Source organism: Onychomys torridus, chromosome 7 (assembly GCF_903995425.1).
Source record: "Onychomys torridus chromosome 7, mOncTor1.1, whole genome shotgun sequence".
NCBI classification, from domain to species: domain Eukaryota; kingdom Metazoa; phylum Chordata; class Mammalia; order Rodentia; family Cricetidae; genus Onychomys; species Onychomys torridus.
Genome location: NC_050449.1, coordinates 79532916 through 79545465, shown reverse-complemented (window position 1 = coordinate 79545465; position 12550 = coordinate 79532916). Strand labels below are relative to the sequence as shown.

Here is a 12550-nt window from a genome sequence, read left to right as displayed (position 1 = left end):
CAGTGGGGGAAGCACTGGAGTGGAGGTGGGGGCTGGCCTGGGTTCTGGTCTTGGAGGTGTCACTGCCTTGCCTGTGTCCCCTTGCTCTTGTTCTTCTAGCTCAAAACGCCAGTGGTTCTGAATTCCAGGCGTCCTATCCATGACAGAGTTGTGACTTCCATAGGCTTTGCCTTCACCTAGAGATCAACTGTTGGCTTTGGAGGTTCGATGTCTGGAGCGGCCGTCACAGAGGAGCGATGCTGTGTGGGCAGCAGGAAGTTATCTCTGTAGCATCATCCAGGAACTTCATGCCGTTAGCACAGTAGTTAGCTCCACAGTTCAAGCCAGTGTGGCAGGCGGATCTGTGGGAGACAAGGGCTGTCACCACACAGTCAGAAGCTGTGGTCACAGAGTGACCTGTGATGAAACTGCCGCTGAGATGGTCCTTTTAGGAGCTTGGGCCTTTTGTTTTTAAATCACTCTGGAGTTAAAAGCATTTCTTATGAAAAAAAAAATTACATTTGTCCAGTCCTAATGTTTCTGGCTCTTTGCTGATAGTAAAGGATTCTATTTCCTTCTCATTTGACAAACTTGAAAGCCATTTGTGAAGGCAGTAAACACTTGGGACACTGTCTTTCTGAAGCATCAGCTACTTCTAATGGAGTCCCCAAATATAGTAAGGATTGTAGCAAACATCAGAGCAGAGAGAACAGAAGACGTGATCATTAGGATTTTTCTGAACACAATTTCTGTGATTAGCAACATAGTTAGAATTTTGGTGGCCACTGTTGGTAAGTGTGAGGTGGTGTGTGTGTGGTTTGGGTTATTGGATTTTATTCTTCTTTCTTCTTCTTAGACATTGGTTGGAGAATTTTTTGGTTTTTTTTTTCTTCTATTTAAAAGCTATGCTTGCAGCTTTCTTACACATAAACACAAACGTAGGGTTGGGGATTTAGCTCAGTGGTAGAGCGCAAGGCCCTGGGTTCGATCCTCAGCTCCAAAAAACAAATGTTTCTAGTGAAGACAGAGTTGTTCAGCATCTTTACATACTTCACCAGGACAAGACCTTACAGTTTCTCAGTTGCCCAGTAGGCACAGTCTGTGTCTGGCTCCACAGCCCCCTTTCCTGCCATTGACTGATGTTGTCTTTTTCTCTCGAGGGCACACTCACTAATTTTAAATATTTTGATATAGACTTCATATATACCAGTGACCTGGCATCCTGATTTTGTGTTTTCTTTAGGTTTTATTTGCATCCCATATCATTTGAAGTTCATTTGCTGACAGTCTGTGAATGATAAACCAGAGATCTTTGTAGGTCATGAATGTCTTCACCCTGTTCAGCTCTGAGTGATGCTAACTGGGGTGTAGGTCCTGGACCCTCTTCAGTGTGAAGACCTATCACGAGTTGCCTTCTGCCATCTAATGTTTGGATAAGACAGCTGCTGTAAGACTGCTTGCTGTTCCTCTGATGACAAATTATCTGTCTATTCCTGCTGGCCTCTAGGATGTCATCTGCTGCTTGGAGTGCTATAATTTGAGTGATGTCTAAGTGTGGGTTTATGTTCCTTAGTTCTCTAAGTCTGAGTTCCTTGGAAGACTTCAGTCTTTAAATCAGTTCTGAAAAATGTCAGTGATTGCATCTTCCCGTGATCAGCTTCCTCTCATTTTCTTTGTGCGTTCAATTACCATATAGTAGTCTTTTCAAAGTATTCCTCTTGTTTATTGTTTTGTGTGCGTATGATTTGTAATTTACATGAACACACATAGTTATTTCTCTTGACAACTTCCTCAGTACTAGATAATATAGTTCACTCATTGTTTTTCAACCCTACTGTTAAATGTTGTCTCAATTCATTTCCAACATACTATACTTTAATGTCCTTTCTGAGGACATTAAATATATTTGCTTTAAGATATTTCTAACTAGCTCTGTTTTTATCATTTTTCACCTGGTTAATTAGCCTTCTGCTTGATGATTTGGGGGCTAACCTAGGATTAAATTTCTCCACATGTTTTGGAATTTGGGGTTGCAGGCTCACCTCGTTTTGTTTGCTCCCCCACTCCTGCCATCAGCGTGGCCCAGATTTGCAGCTGCTTTGTAACCCACCTCTCCAGCCTTTCTTCCAGCAAAAAGTCCATAATGGTACATGCCTGTGGTGATGCTTGGGTTCCGGTAGATCACTCATTGAGGTACCAAGCATATTGGCAAGAAGCTTGATTCTGTGTCTTTCTAGTTCTCTAGATGTAGAGGTCCCATATGAGTCATACTCCCCAGGAACTGTCAGCAGCAGTTTTTGGTCCTCTTATAAGAGAATCAGTTTTGGGCCTGTCATTTTTACATGTCCCAGAGTCTATCCTTGACACAGCCCCAGAGACAGGCCCATGTCTTCATCTCTGTCCTACTCCACCACTCACTTTCTGCCTAGTCCATGGCAATATTTAGCATTTTAAATGTAACTGTGACTTTGAATTCTCTCATGTTCCATTTCATCTGTCATCACCTTGTTTTTGAAGAATTCAAGGCTGTAACTTTAGTGTCATCTTTGTGTCTCTATGTAACAGCCACCCTCCCTGTCTGTATGAGTGAGGCAATGTGTAGCCATGTCTATGGTTAATGTAATCAGTACCATACTCTACCATGACTCTGTCTTCAGAGTAGATATGTCCAAGATGATGGGTGGATGGTAGAGAAATGAGGTGACATGGCTTATGATACAAGTAAACCTTTCTGGAATTTTAGCTACCCAGTAATTTTTGCCAGTGGGTCCAGTCACAAATTACATAGTGCTCTCTAGAGGTATGTGGGTTGTTGCTGTTTTTACTTGACTTTTAGAGCTTCCTCCACATTTGCTGGGTATTTTGTTTTTCCTTCAGTTTTTTTTTTTTGTTGTTTGTTTGTTTGTTTGTTTTTTTAACCTAGCGATGCCACACGAAACCTAACTTTCTACTTTGTACATATCAAGTACTGTGCCCAATCTACCTAAATCAGGCTTACTCTGGTACAAAGGCTTTTGGTCAGGTGGCTATCACTGTCATTCATGCTTTTAAAGGCCCAGACCAGTGATTCTCAACCCCCTTTTGGGATAGGGGTCATATCAGATATCCTGCATACATTATGATTCATAACAGGAGCAAAATTACAGTTGTGAAGTAGCAATGAAATAACCTTACAGTTGGAGGTCGACACAACATGAGGAACTGTATGAAAGGGTCGTTGAGAACACCGACCCAGACAGCTGCACTGTAAGGTGCTGCTTCTGTCAGCGTGGTGAACCGTTCTGTGTCCTTCAACTCACAAGCAAAACCGACCAAACACTAAGCTTCCGTGGGTGCCAAGAATCAAAGCACTGCAGCTGAATTTGAAGGGGGCCCGCAATGAAGGTTCCCCTCCTCCTGTGATCACATTGGCAGTGACAGTCACCTGTAGCCCTTTTTGGCGTCTTTAATGGGTTGTTTTGTATTTTTTTTTTAAACTTGAACATTCATGTTTCTCTCCCCCTACTTCCTCTGGGACTGAAAGTGTTACATGCACGCCTAAAGGTGGCAGGTATCCTGCATCAGCCCCCCCCCCCCCTCATGGACAAAAGCCAACAACTGTGAGGAGACGGCATTGAACCGCACCTCAGCAGTTAATATTACAAACACCTGTGGGTAAATTCCGCCACATAATTCCTCACCCATTCTGTGCCAGCTCTGCTTCTAGGCTTCATGGAGAGAGAGCAAAGGCTGACAAGACAACTGGGGCAGTAAAAAAAAAAAAGCCAGGCTGCCGAGGTGCCTGAGTCAGATCCAACAGGCCAGGAAGCTCAAATCCTGTCCCGTGTTTTAAATTTCCCAAGGAAAATTTCTAAGCAGATGAGAAGTCAGGAATCCAAGGGAGGAATTTTAAAATCACATCATTTAGGGAGCTAGAGAGGTACAGCATTTAAAGAAGCAGGCACTGGTCAGGCATAGTTTAAAACAGTAGTTCACAACTGGTGAGTCTTGACCCCTTTGGGGTCAAATGACCTTTTCACAGGGGTTGCATAAGACCATCAGAAAACACAGATATTTACGTTAAGATTCACAACAGTAGCAAAATTACAGCTATGAAGTAGCAACAAAAATCATTTTATGGTTGGGGATCACCACAACACAAGGTATTAAAGGGTTGCAGCATTAGGAAAGTTGAGAACCACTGGTTTAAAAGGATAGGCATCATTCAGAGAGACAGTCTTCCAAAACCTTAACTCTCCTTGCAACTAACTACTCTGTGTGATAGTGTAATGGTGGATGCATGTTATACATTTTTTGAAACCCACAGTATGTACAGTATTGAGAATGAATGTTGATATAAAATGTGGACTTTGGGTAATGACCTGTGTCAATGATGATCCACTAGTTGTAATAAACATATTTCTCTGATGGAATGTGCCATAATGTCTCCCATAATGTCTATAGATTATAGATGTGAAGGTGTAGAGATTACATAGGAAAGGAATGTAGGCAGGAAACAAGGGCAGGAAGAAAGAAGAAAGGGAGAGTGCATGCATGCATGTATAACTGTAAAAGCTAACCATCAGAACAAAAGAAGAAATTGTTCCCAAAACCAGTGTGTACATCTCCTATGGAAAGAAACATAGGGAATATTTGTAAATTTGTAGCTATAAAATATTGTACATTGGTGACTAAACATAGCAGTCATCCTAATAAATGTGAAAGGACTTCATTTACCTACTGAAAGATGTATAATTCTGTTTGCAATATGAAATGTAAGTATTACAAGCTCTATGTGAGTGGTCTAACCGACAGTGATTCAGTTACACTAAAAGTCAGTGAGGGACCAGTCTGCTATGTGAAACACAGAGAAGTCTACCATCCTGATATAAAATAACACAAAATTAACTCACATTCATTAAACACGACGAAGAAAGGAGCATCTTTTAATACTAAAAGCCGCAGCTTACCAAGAAGATTTTAAAAACAGAAACCTCAGGAATTAGATATTTTACAAATTATTTTATTGAACAACTGGGCCAAAGGTGACATACAAATTGAAGTAGAGAGTTGTCTGGGTGTTTTAAATGGTGACTGTGGGTGTTTTGTGAGAGGCTTTTTTTATTTAGCTTGTTTTCAAGTTTCATCTATGTTATCAATATTTCGTCCCTTTATAGCTGAATAAATATTCCCTTGTATGGATGTACCACATTTTATTTATGCAGCAATTGCTTGATGGACATCGGCTTGTTCTGTACTGAACAATGCTGCAGTGATAAATCATGTAGACAAAGGCTTGTGAGACAAAAAGTAATTGGCTCCATATATGACAGAATTCATGACGAGCTCCAAAAGGGTTGAAGATTAAAACTGGCACTGAAAAAGGCTGAAATTTAAATAATCTATAGTTACTAAGTGATATTGTGGCCATATTAGTTTTCTGATTTTACTAATTGTCTTGCAAGATGTTAGTACTTATGGATGTTAGTATTAAGGGAAGGTGAGTAAGGAGCATGTGAACACATACCACTACTTTCCCAACTCTCTCCTAAGTCTAAAAGTCATTCAGAATCAAGGTATTCTATTTTATTTTATGTGAGTTTTCTATGAGTATTTTATGTGAATTTTCACCCAAATCTGTGTTTTTGAACTATGTGCTTGCAGTATCTGTGGAGGACAGAAGAGGGTACTGGATCCTCTGGGACTAGAGTTACAGATTTTTGTGAGCCACTGTATGGGTGCTGGGAATCCCAGGTTCTCTTCAAGAGCAACCCCTGTTCTAAATTGTTGATCATCTCTCCAGACCCTGGGATAAAGTTTTGAAACACAGGTACTTCTTGACCTGTGATGGTGTTACATGACAACCAACCATTGTAACATAACATTTTTCTAAGTTAAAAAAAAAAAAATGAGCCAGGCGGTGGTGGCGCATGCCTCTAATCCCAGCATTCGGGAGGCAGAGGCAGGTGGATCTCTGTGAGTTCGAGGCCAGCCTGGTCTACAGTGCAAGATCCAGGAAAGGCACAAAGCTACACAGAGAAGCCCTGTCTCGAAAAAACAAAAACAACAACAACAAAAAGAATTTAATGCTCCTAATCTTCTTAGCAACATAGCACATAATGGGATATCAGCTGATTCCTATCACCTTGTGATCTTGGCAGGGAGCTGCAGCCTCCCATGGCCTCCCAGCCACACAAAAGTGTTATAAAACACTTCACTAGCCTGACAGAAGTTTCCCCTGAATGTATATTGCTTTTGCACCATCTTAAAAACAGAGGATCCATAGTAGATCCATCATACATTGAGAGTCATCTCTATTAGCTAGCACACTCATGAAAATGTTTCACAGAAGGTGGGGGACCAAACCAAGGCTGACTCTCAGAGATCTAAGAAAGGGGACATGCTCCATATAACTAGGGAAGAAAGGTAGCAGGGGACAGCTAGGTTCCACTTGAGGATTATGGCTAGGAGGTGGTAGCAGGGGTATACATCCAGAAATCATCACACTGGTTGTTTTTCTCTTGAATACTATTAATATGCATCATTAGCATCTCCACCTTGAGGTTAAAGCAGAAAGTGTGTGTGTGTGTGCATGTGAGTGTGAGTGTGTGTGTGTGTGCGTGTGTGAGATTTTTGATTATGAATAAAATTTCACAGCTTTGAAGTTGTGTGAATGCATCTAGGCAGTGGAGGGTAAGTGGAAATGCAGAGGAAGTAAGTATTAGTTGTTTTAACCTTAAAGTTCTGAGTAGAAGTAGTGGTAGCAAGAAGCTGGAATCTCAGGAAAAACAAAGTATCTGTCTTGGCAACCATGCCTTAATCATGGAGAAAGCTTAGCAAAAATGAGAATTTGTTTTCAAGAGGCAGTTAAGTGACCCTTTCCTGTCACAAGTCTTCATTCCATGTTAGGACAGAATCTGATAGGTCAGGACTAATGTCCCATCAGGTGTGGGTACAGCCCAAAGTCATGCAAGACAAATATGGCAACTGAAGTCCCACTTCTGTGATATAGGAAAAGCCCCTAGTCTGTAAGAAAAAGTGTGGGTAAGACAGCAGCTTATGTTTACCTAAGGAAAGCCTGGTTGTTTCTCTTATTTGGTTGTACCATTTCTTCATCCTTGGGTTTTTGTCATAAAATTAAGCAAGAATCATAGTTGGCATATACAGTAGCTTGAATGTCTGTCCCCCATGAGTTGGAAACTTCATCTCCAATTAAAGTGAAGAAGAATGGGACCTTTAATAGGTGACGAGGTAATGAGTATTAATTCCAGTACTCTAAGAATGGGTTCCTGATAAACAGATGAGTTAAATCCCTTTCCTTTCTTTTCAGCTATGGGATATCTTTGGCTGTATGAGGACAGATTAGCACCCTAAGCCTTGAAGTGCTCTATTTCATGAACTAAAATAAAGTAAAAATAATGTTTTATAGATTATACAGTTTCAAGTATTCTAAAAATACAGCAAAATTTTATTATTTTGATTACTATATTTTTCTACTGGATTATATGTCAAATAATGCAAAATTGTGACTAAATGAGGTGTTCATAATCACATGTAAAATTGGGACTTGAGTTAGTTATGTGAGCCTTTGTTATAACAGTGTTTCCCTAGGACAATCAAATTCATGTTACATCATCATCCTATGCCATGCTTCTCCCAAGAACATAATTTACTATATATACAAGGACTGCTGCTATCTGCATTCCCATGGACATCTTTATCCAGCACTGTGTCAGATGGGAAATTGCCTTATGCATAATCGGAAGTAATTGAAATAATTGGAAGTATAATGAGAAACAGCATTTAGATGCTCCCTTGTGCTTTTTCTACTCTGTAAAATAAAATAATCATGAAAGGATTTTTATATGAATCTTGTTTTATAAATGTGCAAGAGACCACTCAGTATCACATGAGTTTTATGCCACATGTTACTAGGCTGAGAAAAGAAAAACTACAACATTCAAAGTAAGGTTTCCAGGGAATATATATTATGGAAGGTGGTGTCCTGAGGACATCTATCAAAAGATCCCTTTAGATTTCTCAATACATCCATTAATTTTCTATGATGGAGTGGCAGTTTGCAATATAAAGCTGATTACAAAAATCAAAATATAGTTGAAACATGGTTTTAAAAATTCCTACTATTGTGTGTTCTGCTTTTTTTACACATGTAACATTATTAATATTGTCATGTTGCAGAGATTTGTTAGCTTGTCTTGTTTTTAATGATTGATAAATATCAGCTTGAAATAGTCATTCATTTTTGGCATCTGACCAAATTTTCCATTCTTATTCTCCTTTCTAATAGCAGACTTTATTTTGGTGGCAGTTTGAAGCTCATAAAGAAACAGAGAAGCAGAGAAAAAGCTTTGTTATATACCTCTAGCTCCCATACATCATAGCATCCCCCATCAGAGTGGTGCTTTGACTTAGTGATAGTATCCTAGATCCATAATTCCATTTGTGTTCAGTTGCTGTTGCATTTTCTATGAGTTTGAATAGAATGACATATGTGCTGTATTATAGTATAATTTTTAGTAGTTTTACTGCTCTACAAATAGTTCTGTGTTCTATCTATTTGTCTATTACTCCCCCACCTCAAACACCAGCTTCTAGAAACTGCTGATTTTTTTTCCCATTTCCACAGTCTTTCCTTTCTCCTTTTCCCAGAAAGTCATCTGTTTTTGTTTGCAGTTATCATCATTGTCTATGTAGACAATTAGAAAGAGGCAACAAATAAAACAGTTATAGCAGGGTTGCAAGACACAAGATTAATATACAAAAGCTAATTGCTTTCCTTTCTACCAGCAATGAACAGTGGGAGTTGAAATTAAAAGCACAATATCATTTACATTGGCAAATGACGTTTTCAAGTATCCCAAATAGAATACATCGTTATAAAAATAGCAAAATATGTTCACAGTCTATTTGGAGAGACCATAAAACTCAAATTAAAAGCCCTAAAAAAGAGAGAGAGGGAGACTGATCCCCTTTTCTGTAAGATTTCATGTTGCCCCAAATGATCTAGAGTAGTTCAATGTCAGCTAAAATCCCAGAAAACAATTTTGTTGCTATCTCTAGAAGGCTGATTCTGAGTGACAGAGAAGCAGAAGGTCCAGAGTAGCCCATGCAATACAGAAGGCAGCAAAGTCGAGGACTAATACTGCCCTACTTCAAAATTCACTACCCAGCAACAGTAGTCCAAACACTGTAGAATTGGAGAAAGAAAAATCAGTGGCACATAGCAACGAGCCTAGAGGCCAGCCTATATCAGTATGGTTAACTGATCTTGGACAAGGAGCAGAGGCAGTGCAGTGACATCAAAAAGTTAATATAGACAAAATCCCACTGCCCCTCACAGTATTAGTTCAGACTGTCACAGACATGAATGTAAAATGCAAAACTTTTAAACTTCTAGAGCTTTATCAGTATATCTCTGACTAAAACTGGAGTTTGGCAATGACTGTCAGATACAATGTCAGAGACATGATCTGTGAAAGAAAGAATTCACAACCCAGATTTCATTAAAGTTAAATTATTTTTATTCTCTGTAAAAGACTCTATAAAGATTAAAGAGAAAAACCAGAGTAGGAAAAAATATTTGCAAAGTACAAAGTACATGTCTGATGATGGACTCAGATAAAATATGCTAAGACTGAATTTGCAGGAAAATGAATGGACCTGGAAAGTATAGTATTAAGCAAGGTTACCCAAAGTCAGAAAGACAAAACCTTCATGATCTCACTCCTATGTTGACTTTTAGCCTGTAATGTATGCATATAGAAATATATATGTAATATGTAACATATTTGTGTGTGATATATAATTTATTATAATATATAATCATATAATATAATCATTTTATATATATATATATATATATATATATATATATATATATATATGGGATAAATGTGGGTAAAGCTTCAAAACTAGACAGGAGACCAAGAAATGGTAGAAATGGGTGGTAAGGAAGAATAGTAGTAGATGGGCAAAAATAACACAGGGACATGAAAATGGAAAAGAGAATGGGAGGAGCGATTACAAGGGTAATAGGAGAGAAGAGGGAGGAAATCTATTAAACATCTTCCTTGAAAACACCATAATGATATCTAATACCTTGCACACTAATTTATCATTTTTAAAATGAAATTCTTATAACCCAACAGTATAGAAACATCCCAGTTAAGCATGAGCCAAATACCTTGACATCTCACCAAAGAAAGTATGTAGCTTGCATATAGACATAAAAGATGTCCCACATGACATGTCGGCAGGAAAATGCAAAGTAAAACAATAGGAAAGTACTGCTGTACACCTTTGAGAGTGGCCACAACCTAACAAATACCAACAATTAGATCATGAGCTTTCACAACAGGAAAATATACAGAAATATGAATGTATATTATTAGGTAAAACATGACAGTATGGAAACATCATTGTCTGATTCTAACAATATTGTGATATTTGTAGCAAATATCTACTCCATTTTACATTCACATGTGGAGGTCACACTGCTGAACTGGAAAGGCTGAGGGGGCATGAGTAAGCAAGCTTGGTCTCCTTCTCTAGGAGATAGTTTGAAAACATCATCATTAGACTTCTTTTACCCTCCACTGGGGATAAGTTGGTGTTAATTATGAAACTTTTGATTCTACAGTTGGAAATAATGTGAATTCCATACTGACAGGTATTTCCTGTGGTGGATTTCCCCATCTGTAAGAGGGAATTTAGTCTCTAGTTAATAAGGGCAAAGTAAAGGACCAATCCATGAACTATTGAATTTTTTTTCTAAACTTCCAGGTTATTTATTGTTGTTCCTCTTTAGAAGCTAAATGTGAGGAATCTATTATCACTGTTCATGTTGGTCAGAGCTCTAAACAGCAGAATTTCTCACTTGTTTGAGGAGAAGCAAAAGTTATTAAAGGATCTTGGGGTGCTAAGCATGAGCCAGGAATAGGACCCAGTAGTCCATCAATGTTGGGGGCAAATATCACTGTATTATGTGTACAATTCACTGTACTGCATTTTACCTTCTCTGGTGACCACAGATAAGATGGATCTTCCATGATTCCTCCTCAAATTAGTGATTTCTGAGGCTCAAGTTCTGAACTAGGTGTCCAATTGGTAGAGCCTACTTACAGGATGCTGGCCTTCATAGAAGGCTGGAGAAACACAGCTTCTTGTTGCTGAGTTTGGAAAGTAGTACCTATAAGGAATGTAATTCTTCAGACATTTCAAGAATATAGTTGAAAAGGTGCTGGGCAGGCTGCAGAGGTGCCAACACTCCAGGGATGTTTTTATTGCTGTATATTGGTTCATAAAGACAAAGATATTTCCAAATTAAAAGGAAGGTGACTTTGCTTTATTATTCTTTCTTGAAATCATTTATTTAAAGAAGACTTTGCTCACAGACATATCAACATTTGCCTTTATCATTGTGATTTTTATCTTTCTTCTCTTATATGTGCATACAGAAAGAGAGGGAGATATGCATACAGAGGTAGGTGCCTAGAACTTTTTTACCACAGACAACTTAAGCAAATTAAACTTCAGGGTTGGGTGGGGTTGGGGGGTGGGAGGATGACTCATTTTCTCTTTTCCAAACCCATGCCGACTTTTATCCTGTGCTACTGCTCCCTGACCCAACCTTCTTTTCTACCTTCAAATACTGAAATTATTTTCTACTCTCTAGATGGAATCCTGCCACATTTTCCTGTCTGGCCTTTTTCTTTAGAAATCATTCTGCTCTTTCTGAGATTTTTCCCTTTAGTCATCATTCTCTTACATCATCCAAAAGTCATGTCTCTCACTTAGATCTGTGTAGAAAATTAATGTAGCAGCATTATAACATGGCTATAAAACAACAACAACAACAAAAAAACAGGGACCCTTTAAAAAAATAGTATTTCGTTTTTAATTGTTCAGACAGTGTCTAGTGACTATTAGAAACTTAAAAGGTAAACAGTCTACAGGCGTTTGTCTGTCTGTTTCCAGTGCTGTCTCTCCTGTGAGTGCTTGCCAGTGAGAGGTGATAAAGAAGAAGCCAGGCAGTTATCTCTACAGAACTGGAGTCCTAGCGAATAAACATAATGTTCAAGTCCACTTTCTCCATTTATGCCATGAGTAATTTTTCATGCCATTACATTGCTAGTGTTTACTTCATGTTTACCATGATAATTATTCTCTGAAATACTTGGTGTGTGCATAAATGCTCTTAATCTTTTCAAAGGATCCTAATGTAGACACTGTTAGTGTCTATGCTTGGTCAATGAGGAAATGAATCATAGCATTATTTCAAAGTTGCCCATGTTCTCAAAGATAGCAACTGGTAGAGCTGGGGCATGAACTGGGATCCAGCTCTGGGACATATATATATATGTCCCAGAGCTGGATATATATATACAGCAAAATGAGATGAATATTCTTTTCTCCAAGTTTGTGCAGAGTCAGTCAGTTTTAAGATAAAGTTAATATCCTGATTGGCATGGGCTAAAAGATATGAAATATTAGGAATAGCATGTAATAAATTACCAAGTAACTTTACAGTGTGCATAATTGAGTTTAAAAGGCCAAAAGAATGGTGTTCTGA

General features: G+C 38.6%; 1 protein-coding gene across 2 annotated transcripts in view; it reads left to right on the top strand.

Annotated features, from left to right (window-relative positions):
* The window catches only part of Ube3d (ubiquitin protein ligase E3D), a 157026-nt gene that overhangs the window by 107384 nt on the left and 37092 nt on the right, over positions 1-12550 (top strand). The window contains exon 10 of one of the 2 annotated variants that reach the window (XM_036191682.1): positions 100-185. The exons of the other annotated variant lie outside the window; for it this stretch is intronic. Coding sequence (XP_036047575.1) covers positions 100-180 — 81 coding nt within the window. The 3' untranslated portion in view covers positions 181-185. Of the gene's footprint in view, positions 1-99; positions 186-12550 lie in introns of those variants that run through there. 2 annotated transcript variants of the gene reach the window in all.